Source organism: Podarcis bocagei (genome assembly GCF_964188305.1).
Source record: "Podarcis bocagei genome assembly, chromosome: 7".
Lineage (NCBI taxonomy): Eukaryota > Metazoa > Chordata > Lepidosauria > Squamata > Lacertidae > Podarcis > Podarcis bocagei.
In genome coordinates this window covers 70,849,500-70,876,249 of record NC_138132.1, presented here as the reverse complement: position 1 = coordinate 70,876,249, position 26,750 = coordinate 70,849,500, and the positions used below count along the sequence as shown (strand labels likewise).

The 26,750-nt window shown below is 45.1% G+C and overlaps 1 protein-coding gene across 4 annotated transcripts in view; it reads right to left on the bottom strand.

Annotated features, from left to right (window-relative positions):
- Positions 1 to 26,750, bottom strand: part of MEGF6 (multiple EGF like domains 6) — a 218,193-nt gene that overhangs the window by 152,550 nt on the left and 38,893 nt on the right. For 3 of the 4 annotated variants that reach the window (XM_081201364.1, XM_081201363.1, XM_081201366.1), the window contains exon 4: positions 18,336 to 18,440. The exons of the other annotated variant lie outside the window; for it this stretch is intronic. In XM_081201364.1, coding sequence (XP_081057490.1) covers positions 18,336 to 18,440 — 105 coding nt within the window. The remainder of the gene's footprint in view (positions 1 to 18,335; positions 18,441 to 26,750) is intronic. 4 annotated transcript variants of the gene reach the window in all.

The following is a 26,750-nucleotide window of genomic DNA, read 5'->3' as shown; positions in this document are numbered from 1 at the left end:
GTGTCCAGCATTCCCCTTTGGAGGAGGGTCTTAGCTCAGCGGTAGAGTATCTGCTTTGTAAGCGGAAAGTCCCAGGTTCAATTCCTGGCATCTCCGGGTAGGGCTGGGTGAGAATCCTGCCTGAAAGCCTTTCAGTCAGCATGAGCAATACTGAGCTGGATGAACTACTCACTGGTCTGACTTGATATGAGACAGCTTCCTAGGTCCTTATCCGTAAAATTCAGTTTTTTAAAGAGAGAACAGAGGGAGGTTTTAATTTCGCCCCCCCAAAAAACCTCTGGGGTGAGTGTGTCAGGGTGGAGGGCTTGGGATTTCATAAATGGCCCCTTCTTCTCCCCATGGTTTGAAGAGGGGAGGTCAGGATATCAGATTCTTTGGCCTGCATGAAGCCAGATGAAATGGCAATGGGAGATTCAGCAGCAGCTGACAACTATAACTATTATTACTGGCGGTCTTCCGAATGTGCAGAAAATCTATCCTACACCAGATCGTATTCCATCCAAGAAATAATGGAGGCTGCAAACTCATCACACCAGCTTCTTGTCACAGGAAAGGAATATTGTATACATGGACTTGGGAGTGACCAGCCAGATGCTGGTGAGAATCCCATAAAATGAACCTGAGCATTGTTGTTGTTGTTGTTGTTGTTGTTGTTGTTGTTGTTGTTTCTCTACCACCCTTCATCTGAGGATCACAGGGCTTTTTTCAATATAACAACACAAAAATACATATCATAGTAACAAATGAAAACAGTAACTCGCCCCACCCCAGTTTTAAAAGTCATGGATTGTTTAATTAGCCAAAGGCCTGGCAGAAAAGGATATGTAAAGAAGGGGCTAGGTGAGCCTCTCTGGAGAAAGCATTCCACAATGGGGAGCCACCACAGAAAAGGCCCGTTCTGATGTTGCTACCCTCCAGACCTCTCACGGAGGAGACACACAAAGAGGGGCCTCAGATGATGATTGCAGGGTCTGGGTCGGTTCCACTGGGGAGAGGCAGTCCTTGAGGTATTGCCGTCCTGAGCCTTTTATGGCTTTATAGGTCAAAACCAGCACTTTGAATTGGGCCTGGAAAATAATCAGCAGCCAGTGCATTGCTGAGCCAGGATTGGCATTATTGACTCAAACCATCTTACCCTGGCGAGCAACCTGGCGGCTGAATCCTGCACCAGCTGAAGTTTCCGAACCATCATCAGGGGCAGCCCCATATATAATGTGTTGCAGTAATCTAACCAAGAGCACTCTCCACTCCTGTGGTATCTAATAACAGGGAGAAATGTAAAGTATTGCACTTGGGCAAAAAAAATGAGAGGCACAAATACAAGATGGGTGACACCTGGCTTGAGATTAGTACATGTGAAAAGGATCTAGGAGTCTTGGTTGACCACAAACTTGACATGAGCCAACAGTGTGACGCGGCAGCTAAAAAAGCCAATGCAATTCTGGGCCTCATCAATAGGAGTATAGCATCTAGATCAAGGGAAGTAATAGTGCCACTGTATTCTGCTCTGGTCAGACCTCACCTGGAGTACTGTGTCCAGTTCTGGGCACCACAGTTCAAGAAGGACACTGACAAACTGGAACGTGTCCAGAGGAGGGCAACCAAAATGGTCAAAGGCCTGGAAATGATGCCTTATGAGGAACGGCTAAGGGAGCTGGGCATGTTTAGCCTGGAGAAGAGGAGGTTAAGGGGTGATATGATAGCCATGTTCAAATATATAAAAGGATGTCACATAGAGGAGGGAGAGGAGGGAGAAAGGTTGTTTTCTGCTGCTCCAGAGAAGCGGACATGGAGCAATGGATCCAAACTACAAGAAAGAAGATTCCACCTAAACATTAGTAATGTAAGGATATGTAATCCAAGACCGAGTTGGACGGAAGTTTATTATTTGTCAGTGTTTATGCTCTGTGTGTTTCTTCTTTTTCTTTTTTCTTTGTTTCTTCTTTTTCTTTCTTTCTTTTCTTCTTGTTGGATTTTTTCTTGTAAGTATATATATGTGTATTTTAGTATGAAATGTGTATTTTTCTCAAATAAAAAATAAAAATAAAAAGGGGTGATATGATAGCCATGTTCAAATATATAAAAGGATGTCACATAGAGGAGGGAGAAAGGTTGTTTTCTGCTGCTCCAGAGAAGCGGACACGGAGCAATGGATCCAAACTACAAGAAAGAAGATTCCACCTAAACATTAGGAAGAACTTCCTGACAGTAAGAGCAGTTCGACAGTGGAATTTGCTGCCAAGGAGTGTGGTGGGGTCTCCTTCTTTGGAGGTCTTTAAGCAGAGGCTTGACAACCATATGTCAGGAGTGCTCTGATGGTGTTTCCTGCTTGGCAGGGGGTTGGACTCGATGGCCCTTGTGGTCTCTTCCAACTCTATGATTCTATGATTCTATGATTCTATGGCATTCAGGCCACCTACTGCCTCCAACAGTAGAGCACAGTCTTAGCCCTCCATGAATTTGTCTAAACTTCTTTTAAAGTTGGTAGCCACCACTTGTGGGAATATTTCAACTCTGAGCTATGTGATGAAGTACTTCCTTTTGCCTGCCCTGAATCTTCCAGAATTCAGCTTCGTTGCATGCCCCCAAGTTCTGGTATTATGGAAGGAGAACAACTTTTCTCTACGCATTTCCTCCATGCCATGCATAATTGTATTCTATCTTGATACCCAACAATGAAGAATCAACTTGAAACTTCATTTACCCCAGCAGAATCTTATTCACTAACGCCCAGGAGTGAGTGAAGTCATAGATTATGGCTAGAGGTACACATTTCTCCTTTAACAGCCAGCAACATATGGATATTCATTCCGGATAAACAGAAGCTGGTGGCTGGTAGGCTCTGCGCTTTGGCGCTGGAATGCGTGCAAATACCTGCCATATTAGCATGACTTAGTAAGCGCAGGTTTTGCAAACAGCCTGCAAGGAGGCCCATCTGCCAAGCATATAGCAGTGAGGTGGAGCATGGAAACGTTTACACGTAGAGGAGGTTTCTGAAATTGTCAACAGACCCCAGTAGAAACAAATAAAATGATCAAGGAGCAGGAGAAGATACCACGATGCCAAGATTTGCTCTTTTCTTTAGTCCTGTTCTAGGGGTGCAGAATCTCACTTTTAGCCCTCCAGCCTTCTCCATCTAGCCCCCAGGACTCTCCCCAGGCCCAAACCATCGCCAGCCCTATTTCATGTCATGGTTTTGCCCAATTGGAACCTGTCCTTGAACTCTGAATGTGTCTTGCTTAGAGAGGCGAGTAAAAACTAAGGGTCATATCCAACTAAGCCTTACTCAAAGTATACCAACTGAAATTCATGAACCTAAGTTAGGCGCGTGCGCACACACACACACACAGTGGTACCTCTACATGTGAAGGGGATCCGTTCTGGAGCCCCCTTCGCAATAGAAGCAAACGTAACCCGTGTCCGTGCATCTGCGCATGCTCGGGTCACGTTTCGGTGCTTCTGCGCATGCGCATGACGTCATATTGAGCGTCTGTGCATGCGCAAGCAGCGAAACCCGAAAGTAACACACTCCGTTACTTCCAGGTTGCAGCGGAGCGCAACTCGAACACGCTCATCCTGAAGCACATTCAACCCGAGGTATGACTGTATACACACACACACACACACATACATATATATACAGGTAACTCCCGTTTCAGGCATGACTGATATGTAGAATCATAGATTCATAGAGCTGGAAGAGAGTATCATCTAGTCCAACCCCCTGCAATGCAGGAATATGCAGCTGTCCCTTATGGGGATCGAATCTGCAACCCTGGCGTTACTAGCACCACGCTCTAATCAACTGAGCTATCTGCCTGATGTACAGTGGTACCTTGGTTCTCGAACTTAATCCATTCCAGGAGTCCATTCGACTCCTGAAACCATTCGAAAACCAAGGTGTGGCTTCCAATTGGCTGCAGGAGCTTCCAGCACTCAAGTGGAAGCCACATCGGACGTTCAGCTTCTGAAAATTGTTTGCAAACCGAACACTTACTTCTGGGTTTGCGGCATTCAGGAGCTGATTTGTTTGGGAGCCAAGCCGTTTGAGTACCAAGGTAACACTATACGCTTTCCTTTGGACCACATCAGCGAGGCCAAGAGGGGGCCTTGTTGTCTAGGCAGCTCAGGACCTCCATACCCACCACCCAGGCTTGCGCCCCAGGGTGGTCACTTCAGTACTGCTAATGCAGCGGTTTGACTTCACCCCCTGGAAGAGCACTCCGTTGTCTCTTGAGGCAGCAACTCCAGGGCCAAGGAGCCCTGATCTGCACTTCCCTAACTCCAGTTGGACCTCTCTGCAACAAATATCAAGCCATGCCTTGGCTCCTGCTTTCTCAACATGGGCATTCATCATCTGCATCTGACAAGCAAAATCAGGCAATGTTCAAACATTTCTGGAGACCAGGGCCCGCCTGCGTAGCTCCTGCCAGCTGTTGCAACCGTTTACACTGCTTGTCAGCGAAAGCTTCTCCTCCGAAAGCAGACAAAGTGCCGCTATCAAGGAGCCCTGTTTCAGCTTGACGTTGTGCAGAGTAAGTACAGTTCAACAACCGCAAGGAAGAATGCAGGGGTGGCTGGAATGCGCACAGCTTCCAAAGCATCTGAAGGGGACCCACGGATGGAGGGCAGGGGGGGAAGGGGCCTCCCTTTCTGCCATGCCCCTCATTAGTTATACCACCAAAGCTTGCTGCGTTGTTGGGTATTCTCAGAACACACATAATCACTAATTAGCACATTCTCAACATTGCTTGGCTTCTTGAATTGTTGCATAAGCCACTCTGAGCTATGGGGAAGGGGTGTTATTGAAAATTAGAAGCTACATTTAAAAAGGGTTCCAGGAAGGAAGGAAGGAAGGAAGGAAGGAAGGAAGGAAGGAAGGAAGGAAGGAAGTAAAGACCAGAAGAACCACCATGCCCCATCTAGTCCAATAGCCTATTCTCACAGTAACCAACAAGATGCCCATTCTTTGATATCTACAAGCAGGACCTGAGCACAACAGCATTCTCCCCTTCTGTGGTTTCCAACAACTAGAGTTAAGAAGCCTCCTCCTCCTCCATGAATTTGTCTAATCCTATCTCATAGTTACCCATGCTGGTTGCCATCACTGCCACTTGTGAGAGTCTGTTCCATGGTTTAGCCATAGAGATCACACCAAAACTTGCTGTGGAATCGCAGAAGAAGGAAGGAATCTTTGAGATCACCTAGTCCAAACCCCTTTTGTTTTTGATGTTTCCCTTCCACTGAAATGCATTGGAATCAATTATGGAATTAATCAAAGTAGTTTCAGCCACAGTGGATAGCAGGATGAATCATTTAGGTTTCAGCAGAAGCTGAACTGTAGCAGAATGGAAACAGTGCTGGCTGCACAGAATGCAAGATGGGATGGAAATTACTATCTGCTTACATCCCTACTTGAGGCAAACTCCTGGGCTCTGAATTCTTTCATTCTAAGGGTATGCATTTGTTTTTACTTTAGTTGGCAGATATGGGGGTTCTGGGGGGCAGGGGCAGAATAAAGAGGGAGATCCCACAGTGTGATTGAACCAGATGACCCTTTGGATTCCTTCCAATGCTACAATTCTATGATCCTGTGACCTATGCTTGCTGATCTAATGTGTAGATCTACTCAAAGAGTGTGTATTTGAATGTAGAGGTGAAGAATCAACAGGATTCCTGTTCACCCACCAGCTCCTCTGTTTCTCACCTTCTCCAAAGCTCAGTGTGAGTTAGATAAGATACTCTCCCCACTGCTTGTTTCTCAAGCCCTCTGGCACACACACAGAGGGCTGGAGGGAGAGATATTTTTATGTGCTTTGGACAAGAAACAGCAGGAGCCTCTCCCACCCACTGTAAACTCAGAGAGAGAGATCTCGCCTCTACACCTGCCAGGGGACTTAGGGGGAGAGCGGTTGTGTTAGGGAACACAGCTTGTGGCTAGCTAGAGGTTAGCCAAGCTACTATTAGGAGACCCAAGGCTATGGGCTCCACCTATGACTGTCCCCAGGATCATCCCAGTGGTGACAGATGCTCATTGCGGCTGATAGGGTGGAAGGTAGGGAGACCAACAGTAGGGGGAGCCAGAGCTGGACAGACAGAACACCCTCTCAGTGGTTGTAAGGAAGAAGGCAGGCAGGCCTGGCTGAGGACAAACTGGGGTTGGTGGGGCAACACCCTATTTACCCTACTAGACTATCCTCTTCAACTGCCTAATCCTGAGACTGATAAGGCTGGGCTAAGCACCCCTGGTGCGGACAAGATTTGTCAACTCCCAGCTGATTTCAACCTCCCACTCACTCTGTAAACATGACTCACCAGAGCGCCAGAGGAAAGCAAAAGAAAAGACCAGTTGGCTTCAACAAACGAAAAGCAGGACCCTAAAATAACAGATTTTTCAGCTGCCTGAACTTTTAGCTCCAGGTGTATAAATCAAGTTAATGAGCTGAGAAGTTGGAGGGCTTCTTGGCTTTCCTCTTCTTAACATAACAAATTGATGATGATGGCGATGGGTGAGATATATATATATATATATGTAACTCTTGTAAGAAGTGAAACTATTCCAGGTAAAGCTTGTTGTATGCAGCAGAAAAAACATTTAAAACCTGATTTCAGTTCCACTCATCCTCTGAGACAATGGTCTTCTGCCATCCCAGATGAGGAAGTGATTAATGAGACTCTTCCTCTGTTAGGAGGCCCTAAACGGCCTCGGTCCAGTATACCTGAAGGAGCGTCTCCACCTCCATCGTTCTACCCGGACACTGAGGTCCAGCACAGAGGGCCTTCTGGCGGTTCCCTCACTGCGAGAAGGCAAGTTACAGGGAACCAAGCAGAGGGCCTTCTCGGTAGTGGCGCCCTCCCTGTGGAACGCCCTCCCACCAGATGTCAAAGAGAACAACAACTACCAGACTTTTAGAAGACATCTGAAGGCAGCCCTGTTTAGGGAAGCTTTTAATGTTTGATGTATCACAGTATTTTAATATTCTTTTGGAAGCCGCCCAGAGTGGCTGGGGAAACCCAGCCAGATGGGTGGGGTATAAATAATAAATTATTATTTATTATTATTATTTGTTGTTGTTGTTGTTGTTGTTGTTGTTGTTGTTATTGTTATTATTAATTGTTGTTGTTGTTGTTGTTGTTGTTGTTGTTATTATTATTATTATTATTATTATTATTATTATTATTATTATTTCTTCGCTACAAATCTCTAACCCTGCATGCTTTTGCACATGTTCAGTGGAATCATTAATTTGTGATCATTAACTAGCATTATTACGTTTATTTCCCACCTTGCCTTTCAGGAACTCAAGGCAGCCCAAAAAGTTCTCTCCATGTATCCACACAACAACCCTGAGAGATAGGTCAGGCTGAGAGGCAGGGACTTGTCCCAAGGTGAGCTTCATGCCTGAGTGGGAGTCTGAGCCCTCGTCTCTCATAATCTAGTCCAACGTTCTAACCATTGCACCATGCTGGCTCTTACAAACTCTGGTCCTCCACCACTCCTTGCTTCTGCAGCCAAATACATAGAACCGCCCAGTCCAAGCCTATACAATGCAGGAACCACAGCTCAAGAATCCTTGGCAGATTTGCTCTGCCCTTAGATCAGGGGCTTGGGAGCCCTTGGTCCTCCAGATGTTGCTCAACTACAACTCCCATCATCCCTGACCATCAACCATGTTGATGGGAGCTGGAGTCCACTGACATCTGGAGGACCCCGTCCCCAATCCCCATTTTAAAAAGTAAAAAATAAATTCTAAAAGGGAATCTCCAAACACTCCTTTTGTCCAGAGTGCATTCCACTCCCCCCCCCCCAATTTAAATGCATTTACCAAACTTCCTTGCACAACTCAATAAGCTCCTCTAATATGTTGGCTTGCTTCTCTTCCCAGCCTCTCCATCAAAGTGTCTGGTGCTATCTGCTTGCCAACTATTAAATACCTAGTACTTGGCAGATGGACAAGCAGATAACTCAGGGCAAAGCGGAGCCTTGCTTTCCTTTCTCCTCCTGCTCCCCCACCCCACTTTACCTGTCAGAGCTGGGAAATCACCAAACAAAAAAAAGAGGAGATGAACAAAGGGGAAAATCAACAAGAACAAAACCGGAGGCATGAGCCAATTTTACTCCCCCACCGCCACCTAATATGCTATGAAGCTAATGACCGTAATGGAAAAACCAGAAATACTGCAATGTAACTAATGGGGTGAGGGACACGGGTGGCGCTGTGGGTTAAACCACAGAGCCTAGCACCTGCCGATCAGAAGGTCTGCGGTTCGAATCCCCACGACGGGGTGAGCTCCCGTTGCTCGGTCCCTGCTCCTGCCAACCTAGCAGTTCGAAAGCACATCAAAGTGCAAGTAGATAAATAGGTACCGCTCCGGCGGGAAGGTAAATGGTGTTTCTGTGCACGGCTCTGGTTCGCCAGAAGCGGCTTAGTCATGCTGACCACATGACCCGGAAGCTGTACGCCGGCTCCCTCGGCCAGTAAAGTGAGATGAGCGTCGCAACCCCAGAGTCGGCCATGATTGGACCTAATGGTCAGGGGTCCCTTTACCTTTACCTTTAACTAATGGGGTGGGGGGAACACTTACAGTGATATTAAGGTTGACTCAGGATTGTCCCAGTATGGAGAAGTAGAAAGATGTCTAGAATCATAGTATTGTAGAGTTAGAAGGGAGCACAAGGGTCATCTAGTCCAACCCCTGCAATGCAAGGAATCTTTTTGTCCAACGTAAGGCTTGAACCCGTTACCCTGAGATTACGAGTCTCCTGCTCTACCAACTGAGCTATCCCAGCTCTCTTACTTTTTTCCCAAAGGGCTGCAAGTTATTCACATGACATTGTTTCTTCTACCTTCTCCTTGGATCTTGTCTATTTCTGGTGCGCTAAGACTGGAGATAAGTACCCTGCTTCGTTTTCACACGTAAACACACTCCACCTCTTCATTCAGAAAAAAATGAATATGGCATCTATTCTATGGAATCAGACGATCCATTGTGAGAATACATTTGTCTCAAAGAAAAGGGAACTGCTAAGGTCTGGTTTTTCTTTAGTATGGGTGCCTAAGGAACCTGAACTTTGTGAATTCTGATCCATACCAACCAAACTAATACGATCACCAGCTTTCACACTTCAGTTACCGCCAGACAGTCTGCATTTTGCAGAGGGTGTGAGCTCGTGTCAGAAATTTAGGCTTGCAATTAAAAGCAGATTGAAGCTTTCTATCACCCTGGAACAAGCATTCCTCTTGCGGGGGGGGGGGGGCAGTGGAGGATTTTTGCAGTTACAAACGTTGGAGGGGAAAGGCATTGGAAAGCATGGAATGATGATGGGAGGACCTCTGCTCACACAAATCAGGGCAGGGCATAGGCATGCATGCAGAATGTAAAGGTAAAAGTAAAGGGACCCCTGACCATCAGGTCCATAAAGCTCATCTCGCTTTATTGGCCGAGGGAGCGGCATACAGCTTCTAGGTCATGTGGCCAGCATGACTAAGCCGCTTCTAGTGAACCAGAGCAGCGCATGGAAACGCCATTTACCTTTCCGCCAGAGCGGTACCTATTTATCTACTTGCACTTTGACGTGCTTTCAAACTGCTAGGTTGGCAGGAGCAGGGACCGAGCAATGGAAGCTCACCCCACTGTGGGGATTCGAACCGCCGACCTTCTGATCGGCAAGCCCTAGGCTCTGTGGTTTAACCCACAGCGCCACCCGCGTCTGGGCACAAAAAGTGCCCTGACCTTTCACCATGGTAGCCCAAGTTGCTGCTCCACATCTTCCAATAAGCTGTGCCCTGGTACCCGGAACATCTCACCTTGGGTGAGCAACAAGGGGGATCTGTGGCCCAGTTCAAGGTCCAGAGGTCAAAAATGTCTGTATTTTCAAGAAGAAAAACAATACAGGAGTATACTCCACTGCTTTCTTCCGCTTGGCAAAAAAAGGTTCAAAGTCGATGCTCATATGTTTGGAAAGGTCAGTCTCCAAAGTACCAGAAACTTCTCCCCAACTCCTTTATTTCCACACAAAGCTCTCTGCAGAAGCTTCAGGGAGCCAGATGGATCAGACATTAAAGGCTTGCTTTGCTCCCCCACTCAGCACACCACATGCTGTTGGTCATTGGAAAATCTGGCTCAGGAACTGGGATACTATCTGTTCTGGAAGGGGTTGCACTCCCAGTGAAAGATTATGCTCGCAGCTGAAGAGTGTATCTTTGACCCTCTGGTACTCCTAGACTCCCCAGTGATGGGAGCAATAAGCATGTTTGCAGGAATACATTCAGGGTTGTATCCAACAGCTGTTGCACCCAGGAGTTGTTGCCTACTGAAATGAATGGGCATGACTAACTTGGGTCCATTAATTTCACTGGGCCTACTCTGAGTAAAACTTGGTTGGCTGCAATACTTAGGGTGCAAGCTACACCCTTTCACCTGATGGTAATGGTTATTAAATTTTTTGTCTGCAAATTTAACATGTAAAAATATGAAAAGATGAAAGATTTCCTACATTTCAGATAGGAATTCTGTTAATGTTTAATTGTTTTTTAATGGTTGCTTGTTTGTTTGCTTCCTATGTTTTTAGCTGCTCCTGTTTTATCTGTAAGCTGCCTTAGGTTCAGGGGAAAAGGTGGAGTATAAAGTAATTAATAATGATAATAATAATAATCTGTTACTATTTGTAGGTGGGCTCCAATCACATCCCAGAAAATTCAGGTTGCACAATTAAAGTTGGTTTGAAGCTCTTGTTCTCCCAACCCAACTGACTTTTCCAGATAAGGAGCTTGATGTGAAAATGCACTGGGAAACTGCAACATCATTTTGCCTCCCTGCCAACAAATCAGGATGAATGCTCAACAGACAGGTCACCTATGAAAGGTCTCAGCCACATCACATCCAGGTCACTTCAAAATAGTCAGCATTCAGACGTGCACAATTAAACTGGATTCAACCACTCCATCGACCGAGCACAAGAAGCTCACTTCTAAAAAGAAATCAATTTTTTTGTAGTTAGAAAGGTGACGGCAAAATGCTCTGAAAATTGGGGGACTGAATAAATATTGGGGGCATAAATATTGTGCAAGCAAATCAGAATGAATGTTCGTAGTCATATAATGTCCCTGCAAACCAATAAGAACTGGTGCTCAATAAAGTCAGGGCATAATCTAACTTTTCCCTAAGCTTTGTGCCAGCCAATCAGGATATATGCTCAATACATTGGTGATCTGGAGCTCTATATGTGTCTACCCTCAAAGAGCATCTGGTAGCTGCAGTCGCTGCAAAGTCAGCAGCTAGGCTGCTTACATGTCCATAGGACCAGGAACCAATCACTTGATCTTTCAATACACCCCTGGTTACTGAATGTTATCCAGCTGGGCTACATTTGTTTTAACTCTTGGAGCCCCAAAAGGCTTGAGGCCAGGCTATTTGAAGGACCTTCTGTTTTGTTACAAAGCTGTCCAGTTATTAAAATCCGCAGGGGAGGCCCTGCTGAGCATTTTACAGAGGCTTGCTTGATGTGCACAGGTGAGAAGGCTTTATCCTGTGTACGGTGGTACCCCAGGTTAAATACTTAATTCGTTCTGGAGGTCCATTCTTAACCTGAAACTGTTCTTAACCTGAAGCACCACTTTAGCTAATGGGGTCTCCTGCTACCGCCATGCCGCCAGAGCACAATTTCTGTTCTCATCCTGAAGCAAAGTTCTTAACCTGAGGTACTATTTCTGGGTTAGCGGAACCTGTAACCTGTAAGCGTATGTAACCTGAAGCGTATGTAACCCGAGGTACCACTGTATATTAGAAAAATTCACGATGAATTTTCATGGAGGTTTTTTTTTTTAAAGTACAAATCAATGCAGAAATGTGGATAACCGAATTGAAGATTGGAAGAACGACAAACGGAGAGAAACTAAAACTGTCAGATACACGCAGCCCTGCTTTATATTTGTGGATAATATTTCATGCCATCATGTTAGCCTTCAAGGTGCCAACAAGGTTGGGTTTTGCTGCAATGGACCAACCCAGCTTGCTCTCTGGGACTTCTTCCAAGCAGGGATTCTTTACCTGTGATTCCTGCATTTCAGGGATTTGGACTAGATGCCCCTGGTGGGGGCAGGGTCCCTTCCAACTCCACAATTCTAGGATTCCATGAAACACAAGTGACTATGGACGAAGTCCCTGCAAACCATCACAGGATGATCTCTGGCTAGATGCAACCAGCAAACTAAACAGGTCAGGCTGCCCGTCTCATCTCCACGCTGAGCCCAGCATCTGTAGCTTATCTGCTGCATCACACGTCTCCACGTGCGGCGGCTCGGGTCTTCTTTTACACAAAGGGCTATGAAGATTAGTTTGCCAGGAAGCCCCCAAGCAAGTCAGAAGGGCTTTCATCTCTCCCCCCACCCCTCCCCTCAGGGGGGGGGGCGCACGGGAAGATTGCTTTCCTGTCCACATTCTCCCCTTGGCCCAGGGGGATATCCGCGGAGCCAACTGAAAGCCACCTTGAGCACATAATGGAATTCAGGAAGATGTATCTGCGCTCGGGACCAAATTCCAGCAGCAAAGCCCATAAGCTTGTTACAGCTCTGCAGGGACCTCACCATCAAACAGAACAGAAGGGCTGGCCTCCGACTAAAGGAGCTCTTTGTTTCAAGGGGAGGGAGAGCACAAGGGGGGGGAATACATTTGGGGAAGGAAATTTCAACCTGGCAGCTTCGCCGAGAAGGAGAAAAACGGCTTGTTCTTGGGGCCTCTCCAGATGGTTCTCTCGGTGCAATAGCCGTGCAAGCTCATTACTCAGCTGTTTGGAGAAATGCAACCTCCACCCACTTCCCCAATCAATGTTGGGGGGAAGGAAGGAAAGGAAGGCCCCTCTTGCAAGAAGGTGGAATTTTCCCCAGTGCAAAAAGAGGGGCCTTTTGAGGCCGAGAAAATGCAGTCCTTGCCATCCTGATACTACATCACAACAGTGCCCGCTGCAAGGAAATGCAAGGTACAGATGGAACAGGTAGCTGCAAAATATTACGTTTACGACAGGGGAACCTCAGGCCCACATACGAATGTGGCCTTCAGAACTCTCCCCAGGCTACACTCTTCGCTGTTCTTGCTTCACATACACTTTGAGTGTTTTAGCCTGGCTGGAGTGTGTCCTTGATCTGATTGTGATCCTTGCTTGCCTGGAGAGAGGCATGGAAACTAGCCTACGGTACAAAGGTAAAAATTTACAGTTGTTGCTCCACCCACTTTGACCTCAGACTCCACCCACCATTGGCATTCGGCCCCTGAAAGTGTGCCCGGAAGGGGCTGTGGCCCTTGGACTAAAAAGGTAAGGTTTTGTAAGCTTGCAGACCGCTTACAGCTCCAGGGGCCTTCATAAAGGAGCTTCTTCAGGAAGAAGAATCTGGAGAGGCGAGAGACTCTGCACTTGCTATCAAGGGATGGCTGCTTCTGCCTGCCCACTGTATAAAAGAAATATTTGCATTTGCTGCCCCTCCCACTTTTGCCTCTGGCCCCGCCCACTGCTGGCATGTCACCCACAGAAGAGAACTGGCCTTGGGGCTGAATGACAGACTCCCACTTCCTCTGCTCCATGGATGCCATCTGTTATGGCCCCTTTAGTGGAGATTCCTGCATTGCAGGGGTTTGGATTAGATGACCTTTGGGGTCCCTTACAACTCTATGATTACACTCCCCATCACTTCCCCCACTCCTGAGCTACATAAGAAACAGAAAGAAAAAACCAGTATTTGAAAGGAGCTAGAACATGGGTTTTAATAGGAGGGGGAGAAATAGCCTTCTGTAAAATCGTCTGGAACAAACCATCTACACCTGGACCGATGTAACTCCCATTTTAATAGCAAGGGAAATCCATTATTTCTGTCTGTGTGTTTTAGGCAGGTCATTAACGGGACGTACAAGAGCCAGGGCCAGAAAAGCATATTGCTATTTGGCTCGGCCTGAAACTGCTGTTTTGCACGCCATCCGATACCAGAATTTAGGAGGGGAGGCAATGACTATCTTGGCGTCAGCCCTAAGGGCAAAGTGTGCACACAGGAAAATAAATCCTCCATGTACCCCTACATGGTAGGAAATTTGTTTTTATTTTAATTATTGCATTTGTATCTCATCTTTTTTCTCCAAGGTGCTCACATGGTTGTCCTCATTTAGTCCCCACAACAACCCTGTGAGGTAGGTCCAGCTGAGCGGCATTGGCTCAGTGAGCTTCATGGCTGAGTGGGGATTTGAACCCTGGTCTCCCAGGTCCTAGTCCGACAGGTTAACCACTACACCACATTGGCTCTAGAAATCCAAGGGTCCTTCCTTAGGGGAAGATCAAGGAGGTGGAGGAACTCTGCTACGAGGAAAGGTTGCTGCATTCGGAACATTTGAGTTTAGAGAAAAGGTGAACAAGTTTCTTTGAAAGCTACTCCCAGGAAGGGGTCCCTGAGAGTCCCTAAGTTTATAGTATTATGCATGGTATGGAAATAGTGGATGGACAAAATTCCCCCACCCTCATAACACTAGAAACTGTGGACATCCAACAAAGTTGAGTGCTGAAAGAGTCAGGACAGATAAAAGAAAGTCCTTCTTCATGTAGAGCCAGTGTGGTGTAGTGGTTAAGAGCGGTGGACTCGTAATCTGGTGAACCGGGTTCGCTTCCCCGCTCCTCCACATGCAGCTGCTGGGTGACCTTGGGCCAGTCACACTTCTCTGAAGTCTCTCAGCCCCACTCACCTCACAGAGTGTTTGTTCTGGGGGAGGAAGGGAAAGGAGAATGTTAGCCGCTTTGAGACTCCTTAGGGTAGTGATAAAGCAGGATATCAAATCCAAACTCCTCCTAGTGCATGGTTAAACTTCGGAACTCACTTCCACAGGAGGCAGTGATGACCACCAACGTGGGTGGTTTTGAAAAGGGATTAGACAAATCCATGGAGAGGGCTTTTGATGGAAACTAACAATGATGGCTATGCCCTGCCTCCGTTGTCAGAGTGCTTCTGAATACTAGTTGCTGGAAACGGCAAAAGAGGCGAGTCTTTCTGTGCTTGTGTCTTGCTTGAGGTTTCTCATAAGGGGCACCTGTGAGATGCTGGACTAGATCCAGCTGGGTCTTCTTATGTTCCTCAGACTTTCTGCATCAGCTCAGCAGCCAAGGAGCCATTTGGAGTCACTGCCAACTAGATTCTACTCAGAGCTGGCCCCCTGGAATGAATGAGTACCAAACTTAGGTCCATTAACTTCATTGGGTCTACTCTTGAGTAGCACTGGATATAAGCCTTGATCTGGGATGTGCACTCATGACAACTTGCATTTGTCCTCGTTCACTGGAATGAAGTCTGAAGGAGAGCTATAGACGGCCAGCTGTTTCTTTGCATTTGTTCCAAGCTTTTATATGTGGAGATCGTACAACGTTGAGTGAAGCATGTCTTATCCTACACTTTCTAATGGGTTTTCCCCTCACTTTCCTTATTGCAGAAAGTATAATCTATTTTAGGGGAGAGGGGAGTCATTGATAGCCTCTATGCATTCTTCACTAGAAGCCATCCAAATCAGAGGCAATCGCTGCCTTTTGTGGGATACATGGTTGTAGTAACTAGTCAGTAATAAATCTCACAGAACAGCATGGCATTTATCTCTGAGGAAATGTGCATTATAAAGAGCTCTCCTGGTGGGCAACCCAGTACACCAACTTTCCCCAACCTGGTGCCCCCAGGTGCTACAGGCTACAATTCCCATCAGCCCTGACCACCAACCCTTCTGGGCCTGGGACTCAAAGAGAGTTGAGAGTCCATTGACAGCTCAAGGGGGCCCAACTAGGGCAGGCTGACCAGAAAGCAAGTCCCATTGAAGCAAATGGAACTTCCTTTTGAGTTGCGATGCAGAGGATTATGCAGTTGACATTTACTTCCAAAAATGTGCAGTGGAAAAGATAGGAAAATTGGGATAGTCTTTCATTTTGGAAAGGAGCATGCAGTGGAAGTTATGCAGAGAGAAAGGGGGACTATATTTTGCAGGAGAGGATCATGAGCCCTGCTGAACACACCACACCCATAGATAACAAAAGGTCTCTTGCAACAGCATGATATTTGTGCTCTCTCTTGAGCACACACACTGTGTGTGTGTGTGTGTGTGTGTGTGTGTAGGGAATTGCATCTGCTTTCAACAGATTATCTGAAAGAGACTTCAAATGCCTTGATAGTGCTTCTATATTGTCACCTGTAATGATAATTACAGTTCATGAAAACAGATGTACCATGAAAGAAGGGGGAAGGAGGGAGAAAGCATGCTGAGTCAGCAGCTAAAACCCACCTAACCAGATGAGTTCATGATTTTCTTGTAATCAGGACTCCCCAAAGCATGAAATGGATGTGTGCACTCAGCAGCGGAGGTTCCTGAGGCCCATCGCAGCTCTGCATAATCCCGCCAGATTTAGCATCAGAGGAAGCAAGATAGCTCAGCAGCAGAGCAGTTCCTCCACACACAGAAGGTTCCAGGTTCAATCCCTGGCATTCTCCCACTAGGATATTTTACAGTGGTACCTTGGTTCTCAAACTTAATCCATTCCGGAAGTCCGTTCCAAAACCAAAGCGTTCCAAAACCAAGGCACGCTTTCCCATAGAAAGTAACGCAAAATGGATTAATCTGTTCCAGACTTTTAAAAACAACCCCTAAAACAGCAATTTAACATGAATTTTACTATCTAACAAGACCATTGAGCCATAAAATGAAAGCAATAAACAATGTACTGCAGTCACAGAAGCGATCAATCAGTAGCTGAACTGGGTTCCATACAGTCACAAAAGCAACAAAAAAGAGACGCAAAAACAAAAAATAAATAGCAAAAACTGACAGATCACAGTGTAATGCTCAAAACAGAAGTGTGGCACTCAAGTCGGAAGTATAACACTCAAAACGGAGTATGTTTGGCTTCCAAAAAAAGTTTGCGAACCAGAACACATACTTCCAGGTTTGCAGTGTTTGGGTTCCAAGTTGTTTGAGAACCAAGGTACCACTGTATTATGTTTTTATATATGTTGGAAGCCACCAACATATCGCCACCGTTGTTGTTGTTGTTTAGGACATCCCTATTTTCATCGGAGAAATGTTAGCAGATTTGTGGTATGTAGGGAATTAAGCTCTCCCCCCCTTCCAGACCATTTCCCTAAATCCTGATTCGCCTCAGTCTCTCCCCCCACCCCTCAACTCACTGTGCAGCTGTTTGGCTGGGGCGGGGGGGGGTGTTAAAGAGAGAGAGGCATTCACACGCCTCCTTTGTAACATGCTGTCTGAGCCCTAAAGCATACCTGCTCAGAAATGTGCCCCATTGAATGCATGGACCCCGAGTTCCCAAGCAAGCATGCCTAAGGTCAGGTTACTCAAAAAGAAAATTGTGTGATCTAGTTGTGGGTTTGTGTGTGTGCATCATAGGTGTGTGTGATCCCTGAAGTTTGTTGCTGGAGGTAGGGGGAGACACATGTATCGTGCCAACTGGAAGATCTCTCCGAATTACGGAATGTAAGGAGCACTTAGCGGGGTCTTTCCCAGAGAGAACCTCTCTTGCTATGATGACCTAACTGCCCCCTCTCCCCCGCTGTTATGAATCAATGGAATCTGGCAAAAAGGCAGAGGAGACTGCGTCTCACTTCCAAATGCAGGATTGCAGTCGGCGGCGCTCAGACATCACGCACACGTGCAAACATAAGAGGGAGACCTCGCTAGAAGACCTGAGATGTTCAAAAGAGACGGCAGCACAGCAAGAGCAGCAGTAAGAATTATTCCAAATCAGCAGGTCAGCACCAAGATGTTCCCATAGTTCGGCTTGGCATGTTGCACAAGCCAGGATGGAGATAGACAAATATGTAAGGGATATGTTTATACTGGCCACTAGCAACTGCCATTTGTACAAGCATATATGAGCACAACTATATATTAAATTATTTCAGGCACTGAAAAATAGGGCAGACAGTCCCTCAATGTCCAAAGCTCTAATCCATTGTGCTTTGCATGCGTGGGTTCAAATCCCACCTTCGTCGCCAGTATTAAGTTGTGGGTGGACATAGCAGTCGACACAGAGATTTCTCCAAGTGGTTCTTTATAGTAAGCTGGAACTGAACTGAACTGAACAGCTCAGCCGGCCTGCTTTTCGCATGCCAACATTGTAACAACAACAACAACCCAAGGTTTCCTGCCTAAATTAACTTATGTGGACCTGAGTGAAAACTATATACACAATGCCCCTGGTGGCCAACAGCCTGATGTGTGTGCCAAGCCAGGTCTCCGACTCAGGTGGAGAGGCGGCTCCACCTTAAGACTGACATCGGCGCAAGGGTCAGTTTGAAGCAGCTACTCACCATATTGGCAGCTGGGGCCCTGGAAGCCTGCAGGGCAGTGGCAGACCTGAGAGGAGCCTTCCGCACATTTGCCTCCATTGAAACACATGCCGTAATTGCAGACAGCTTAAAAAGAAAAAGACAGATGACCATATGAGATATGGATGCACTGGATAACTCAGTAGAGTATGAGACTCTTAATCTCAGGGTTGTGGGTTTGAGCCCCACAGAGGGTGAAAGATTCCTCCATTGCTGGGGGTTGAATCTTGTGGTCCAATTCAGCTCTATGATTCGATGAGACCATTGACTGACACTCTAGAATATGAATTGGGGACCATTCGCAGCACAAGAGCAAAAAATCCTTTCTGGACGAGCTTCCAGGGAATGCCTGCTGGCAGTGGGCCAAAAGGCAAAAGTGGGGCAGATCGAGAAATGCAAATTTCACCTAGTTTTTACAAACATTCTCACACGCCTCTCTCTTTTTAAAAAAAAAAAAAATTATTAGTTTTACAGAATTTTTAAGAACAATACAAACATGTAAAAAGACATACAAACACGTATAGTTTCATAACCTTTTTTTCATAAACCTTGTTTCTCAGACTTCCCCATACCTCTCCTTTTCTGCATCCCAATGTCCAAAGAATTTTTAGCAACTCTAAATATTTCTGTCAAGTCTCTGTCCTTTTAGTCTTTCCTTCAGTCTAATCTTATATCGCTGTAACCCTTTCTTACTCAAAACCTCGACATTCTAGCATTCATCAAGTTTATAATAGTCCTTAAGGTAGATTTTAAATTTCTTCCATTCTTCTTCCGCCGTCTCCTTTCCCTGATCGCGGATTCTGCCAGTCATCTCAGCTAGTGTCATATAGACCATCACTTTCATCTGCCATTCTTCCAGGGTGGGTAGATCTTGTGTCTTCCAATACTTTGCGATGAGAATTCTTGCTGCTGTTGTAGCATACATAAAGAAAGTTCTGTCTTTCTTTGACACCAATTGGCCGACAATGCCCAAGAGAAAGGCCTCTGGTTTCTTAGGGAAAGTACATTTAAGTACCTTTTTCATTTCATTATATATCATTTCCCAGAAAGCCTTAATCTTCGGGCACGTCCATCAAAGGTGATAGAAAGTACCTTCAGTTTCCTTACATTTCCAACACTTATTATCAGGCAAGTGGTAAATTTTTGCTAGCTTGACTGGGGTCATGTACCACCTGTAAATCATTTTCATAATGTTTTCCTTTAAGGCATTACATGCCGTGAATTTAATACCGGTGTTCCACAACCATTCCCAGTCAGCAAACATAATGTTATGGCCAATGTCCTGTGCCCACTTAATCATAGCCGATTTAACTGTTTCATCTTGTGTATTCCATTTCAGCAGCAAATTATACATTCTTGACAAGTTCTTAGTATTGGGTTCTAACAGTTCAGTCTCTAATTTTGATTTTTCCACCTGAAAGCCAATTTTCCTGTCCTGTTTATAAATCTCCATTATTTGGTAATATTGAAGCCAGTCTTGTACTTTAGGTTTCAATTTCTCATGACTTTGTAATTTCAATTTATCTCCATCCTGTTCCAAAATTTCCCAATACTTTGGCCATCCGGCCTCCATATTGAGTTTCTTCAATGCCTTAGCCTCCAAGGGTGACAGCCATCTAGGGGTTTTGTTTTCCAACAAATCTTTATATCTTATCCAGACATTAAACAATGCTTTTCTGACAATATGATTTTTAAAGGCCCTATGCACCTTGATTTTATCATACCATAAATATGCATGCCAACCAAATGCATTATTAAAACCTTCCAAATCCAAAATGTCTGTGTTCTCGAGGAGCATCCACTCTTTCAGCCAGCAAAACGCTGCTGCTTCATAGTACAGTTTTAAGTCCGGCAGGGCAAATCCCCCTCTTTCTTTAACATCTGTCAGTATTTTAAATTTAATTCTGGGCTTTTTGCCCTGCCAGACAAATTTCGAAATGTCTTTCTGCCACCTCTTGAAACAGTCCATCTTGTCAAGGATCTGCAGAGCTTGAAACAAAAATAACATTCTAGGCAATACATTCATCTTGATAACTGCAATTCGGCCTAACATTGACAATTTCAAATTTGACCATATTTCTAGATCTTTTTTAATTTCTAACCAACATTTTTCATAGTTATCCTTATACAAGTTCAAATTTTTTGATGTCAGATAAACCCCTAGGTATTTCACCTTCTTAACCACTGTCAAACCTGTCTCTTCTTGAAATTTCTCCTTCTCCATGACTGTTAAGTTTTTTTCTAAAACTTTAGTTTTTTGTTTGTTCAGTTTAAATCCAGCTACCTGGCCAAATTGTTGAATTATCTCCAGCACCCTTTTCGTACTAGTGTTTGGCTCTTGTAGGGTCAATACTAAGTCATCTGCAAATGCCCTTAACTTATAATGTTTAGCTCCGACCTCTCACACGCCTCTCTCGCCTCCATTTGGGCAAGCAGGAAGCCACCAAGGATACCTGCTCTCGGGTTGCTCTGGAGAAAGTGTGGGAAGAGCACCGAGGAGCTGTTCTTTTTTACACCTCACAGCTAAGCGTTTCGAAAAAATGGTGTGCAAGTTCCGCTGTGTGCAATGGAACTTCCAGGGTCAACACAGCTTAAGTCACTGCAAAAGGAGGTTTCGGAGCACTCCAAATCATTTGCCATATTTGTCCACAGATCTAGCTGAAAGGCAATGCATAATATCCGCATAGATCATTGTAATGTGTCCCTAGTTGTTATTATTATTGTGTAATTATAAGGAAATTGCATAATCTTAGAAGGGAGTGTAGCTGTGACTATCCTAAAAGGACCTCACACTTCCGAATTTGCCACTACCCTCTTGCAGCCAGCCCACTATACTATGCAGCAGAACAGAAAAAGCTCAACAACTTTTGTGTCCATATTTGTACTTTTCGAAATATGGCAACCCTACCACATTGTGTCATACCACTAGAACAGGGGTCAGCAACCTTTTCCAGCCGTGGGCCGGTCCACCGCCCCTCAGACTATGTGGTGGGCCGGACTATATTTTTTTGGGGGGGGAGGGAATGAACGAATTCCTATGCCCCACAAGTAACCCAGAGATGCATTTTAAACAAAAGGACACATTTTACTCATGTAAAAACACGCTGATTCCCGAACCGTCCACAGGCCAGATTAAGAAGGCAATTGGGCCGCATCCGGCCCACGGGCCTTAGGTTGCCTACCCCTGCACTAAAAGGACCTTTTTCATTGTTGCGAAGAAGAAGAAAGATCTCTTCAGCAGTAGCAAAAGACAAAAATCACGAGCAACTTTGGTACAATGGGGTACAACAGAATTACATAAAATATTCAATTAGCTATGCATTTAAAAAGCCCAAAGTATAATGCTATGTTTTCAAATATGCCTTCCATGAATATGACTTAATCTCTCAAGGCTGCCTTATTTAACAACAACAACAACAACAACAACAACAACAACAACCCGCCCATCTGGCTGCGTTTCCCCAGTCACTCTAAACCTGCCTCCCTCATTAAAGGGATATAATTCTTTATCAAATAAATCAAGTTCAGTTTCCCCTTGAATTACATGGCAGTGTTAAGTTAGATGTTCTGAAAGAGCTATATCCCATACGTTGCTAAGCCACATCTCTTAGGGCATTAGCTCTCAAGATTTCTAACGGGATGCTAATCTTGCAGAGGCTAATAGCTGGAATGCAAAAATCTTACGTGATACTACAGGATTAGAGTCATTTTCTGTGGACAATAGAGCCAGGGCTGGCTCTGCAATTAGATTCTGATGGGTACTGCATGCTATCTCTGAAAAGACCTCCAAATTTTTGCACTTTCCCACATTCCCACCCCAGGCAAAAATGTGCCTGTTACTCCACACTGTCTCCAACAATGCAGGGGCATAGATCATGTAATACGAGAGAGCGCCATTGGTGTCTGATGCCAGGTTAAGACAATTTAAGAACCACAGTCCAAAAACGGTGAAGTGATTAGCTCCGAAGACTGTGTAGCTCATACAGCGTGATGGCGATTAAAATGCCACAGATCTTGTCTGGCACTCTGACAAGGGGTCTGTTCCAGTGGATGATGTCCAGAGCAGAAGTCTTTGGACTAGATCCCACTGTGACAGAGAAATGCTCTGCTCAGCTTGGAAGAAACAGAAACAGTGCGATGTTTCTGAATTCCATACAAAACGGCAGGGCAGCAGAATGGCCAAGGATCTCCCCACTGTGTGGATGAACTCTGTCCACAAACATAGAGCTGCAGCCAATACTAGCCCGACTCAAAGTAGACCTACTATAGTTAACGGAGATGATGATTCATAGAAGTACAGGGGGTTAGGAGGGACACCAAGCGTGGACCAACTTCCAACAATGCAAGAGTCAGAACTGAAGATCCCTGACAGATGGCCACCCAACCTCTCCCAAGAAACCTCCACCACCTCTTGGAGCAGCCCGTTCCACTGTCAGAAAGTTCTTCCTAATGTTTAGTTGGATTCAGCTTTCTTGTAGTTTGAATCTATTTGTTCGGTTCTTGAGTCTATTGGTTCAGCCCTGTTTAGGGAAGTTTTTAATGACTGATGTTTTAATATATTTTAATCTTTTGTTGGGAGCTGCCCAGAGTGGATGGGGAAACCCAGCCAGATGGGTGGTGTATAAAGAAATTATTATTATTACTACTACTACTACTACTACTACTACTACTACTACTATCATTATTATTCCCCTCTGGAACAACAGAAAACAAGCTGGCTCCATTTTCCATCTGATTCACAACATTTTAAAAACACATACATTAGTGAAAACAACATACAGAAGATGCAATATGTTAGAGCAAGCTGTTTGTTAGAATGTGCATACAGTGGTACCTCTGGCTGCGAACGGGATAAGTTCCGGAGGCCCGTTCACAATGTGAAAAGCCTGCAACCTGAAGCACTGTATCTGCACAGGTGTGTGACACAATTTGGTGCTTGTGCGCATGTGCATAGCGCGATTTAGCACTACTGCACATGCACGAGCAGCGAAACCCAGAAGTAACACTTTCTGGTACTTCCAGGTCGCCTCAGGATGCAACCTGAAAAAACGTGACATGAAGCAAATGTAACATGAGGTGTGACTGTATTAGTCCAAACTGCATACCCAAAAAGGTGTGTATTAAAAGAAATGCCCCTTAAAAGACTGGTGAATTTTCATTCATTTTCATTCCTGAAATATGGGGGGGGGGCTGAATTAAGTTTGGGGGGAATAAGATGCAGGGAAAAACAAAACAAAAATCACATATTCATCTGTTCCTGGGGACATATATCAGCACATGTGTGGAATTCCCTTCACATGGCTTCCAGCCACCTTGCCAGAGGAGATCATGGCCAGTAATCATTGGTTGCATCCAGTGCTAGTCCTACTCAGAGTAGACTCAATGAAGTTGATAGACATGACTAATTCAGCTTCATTAAGGGTCAGCTTTGGCAGCAGAAACTGATTCCTGCAACTCCCTCAAACATTCTTCTGCTCATTTCTGAACAGACGTGAACAGGGTTGTACCACAATCTACCCAGATACATCTGCAGCCCTCAAGATTAAATGGGCAATCCATCATTTGCCTCTCCTGTATTCTTACCTCTAAAATTCCAAAAGAATCTCTTTTTGTAACGCTCAAAGTGGTGTTTTTGGCCAACTAACCCCAAACGTTTATTGCAAAGTGGGAAAGAAAAACACCTCTTTGCAAAAGAGATAAAGAGTTGTTCCTCAGCTGGGTAAAACAACATACTCAGAACACCCACAGAGGCTGGAAATATGAACAATGGGAATTAGCAGGAGGAGGATTAGCAGAATTGTTTTCCTGCAAATTTCAGGAACTTTTGTAAGAAATTCAAGTGGATAGGAGAAGTAATCTGGCCGTAATCCACTATTTGCTCACTCCTGAGCATTTATACAGGATTAATAAAATTCCTCTGGAATAAATGAGTCTTGAGTTGAAGCTTATACAATGATTTTTGGGTTGAAGCCGATTCCTATGCAATCATGCATGGTCCAGAGAAAGTGGACAGAGGGAAGTTTTACTCCCTCTCTTGTAATGCTGGAATTTAGGAACACCCAATGAAGCTGAGTGCCCCTAACTGATGAGGAACAGGAATTCATGGACAGCCCTATCACCCCAGAGGAAATAGATGCGGTCCTCAAAAACCTGAAACCACACAAAGCCCCAGGCCCAGACAGCTTCACAGCAGAATTCTATAGGAAATTCAAATAACCCTTGATGCCCTACATGACCCGCCTATTCAACGACATCATAAAAGGGGGCCCCATCCCCCAAACCTGGACCCACTCCAAAATAGTCTCCATCCCAAAACCACTAAATGACAGCCTCAAAGTAGAATCATACCGCCCAATCTCATTAATAAACCAAGACTACAAGATATTCACATCAATCTTGGCCAACCGCCTAAAAATCTTCCTACACAAGTTAATAGCCCCAGACCAGACTGGCTTTGTCCCTGGCCGCAATATAACAGACCCCATCAGGAAACTACTGAACCTGATCGAACACAGCAAGGCAACCAAACTCCCACTGACAATTATGTCCCTAGACATCCTCAAAGCCTTTGATTGCTTAGAGTGGAAATACATATTAGCAGTACTAACTAACATGAAATTTGGCCCCAACTTCCTAAAAATCCTCAAACAAATATACTCCCAAGCCTCAGCAAAATGCAGAACTAACAATATGGATTCTAATACTATAGCTATCCAAAGAGGCACGAAACAAGGATGCCCACTGTCTCCCTTCTTATTTATCCTGGCTCTGGAACCCTTAGCAATCCGCATCCGAGCAGCCACAGACATCAAGGGAGTGGAAATAAAAGGCAGAACCTATAAATTAGGGCTCTTTGCAGATGACCTAATGGTCACAACACCAGAGACCCCATAAGCACAGCAACCTCCCTAATCAGAGAACTCAACACATTTGCAATGGTGTCGGGCCTACAGGTAAATTTTACAAAGTCAGAAGCTATGTGCTTCAACACCCCTCCTCACACCCAAAAAGAACTCACGAAGGTCACCAAAATAAAACTTTGCCACACCAAGTTCAGATACCTAGGGGTACAAATAACCAGAAACCTCAATAAATTGTACCTCCACAACTACAAGCCCCTGTGGCGACAAATTAACAAAGACCTAAAGAGATGGAATAACATGAATTTCACTCTCTCAGACAAAATAGCCATGATCAAAATGATCACACTCCCAAAACTAACCTACCTATTCCAAACCCTCCCAATCCGAATCCCCTCAACCCAACTTCGCAGTTGGCAGAGAAAACTACACTCTTTCATCTTCTCACATAAAAAACCAAGAATAAGCCCCAAATACCTGCACCTCCCCACCTCAGAAGGAGGATGGGGAATCCCCAACATAGAAGCATATTACAATGCCAACCAAATACGCCACATAATCCCATATATACTGGAAGATGAGACAAAACAATGGGTACACCTAGAGAGGGACACAATTGAAAATACCTGCACCACAACATACCCACTCCTCCCAAACAAACTAAAGAAAATTCCCACAACACTTAACAGGTACACACAGACCATGCTCAAAGCATGGAAAACACAAATAGGCAAACTATCCCCAACCCCATCCCCACTAATCTCCCTGGCGTACCACCCATTATTCCACCATGCAGCACAAAACCTCCAGATAAAAACCTGGCAAACTAAAGGCTTATATCGCCTAATAGACTTTTATAAAAATAACAAACACTTGTCAACACAAGAAATACAAGACAAACTAGAAGACACCCAAATGCCCTGGTTAACGCAACACCAACTACATGCCCTCTTAAACAACCCAACAGTAAAATCAGCAGCAACTAGGCCCCTGACAACCTTCAAAAACCTCCTCCTAACAACAAAGGGAAACAGTAAAGGGACGGTATCCGCAATATACAAAATACTACAAAATCCCGCAAATCCCCTAGATGCAATCAAAAAACAGTGGGAGAATGACATAGGCTATGAGATTAACCCCACTCAATGGACCAGAATGTGGTCTAAACCCCCCTTTAAATCCATATCAACGAAAAGAAAAGAACTCACACTGAAACTCACCTACAGGTGGTACCTAACACCAAGGAAACTAGCGCTAATACACCCAGGAACCTCACCAAAATGCTGGAGAGGATGCACCTCCACAGGCACATACCTCCACATGTGATGGGAGTGTCCCAAAATCCAACTATTCTGGACAACAGCCATACAATAAATATGTAAAATAACTAAGCAAGTAATAGGCATCACCCCAGAACTGGCCCTACTAAACATCTTCCAATACAACAATGCCCATTTACACCACAAAGAACTCATAACCCACCTACTTTCAGCAGCCAGAAACACCATAACCAGACACTGGAGAGACCTGTCAGGAG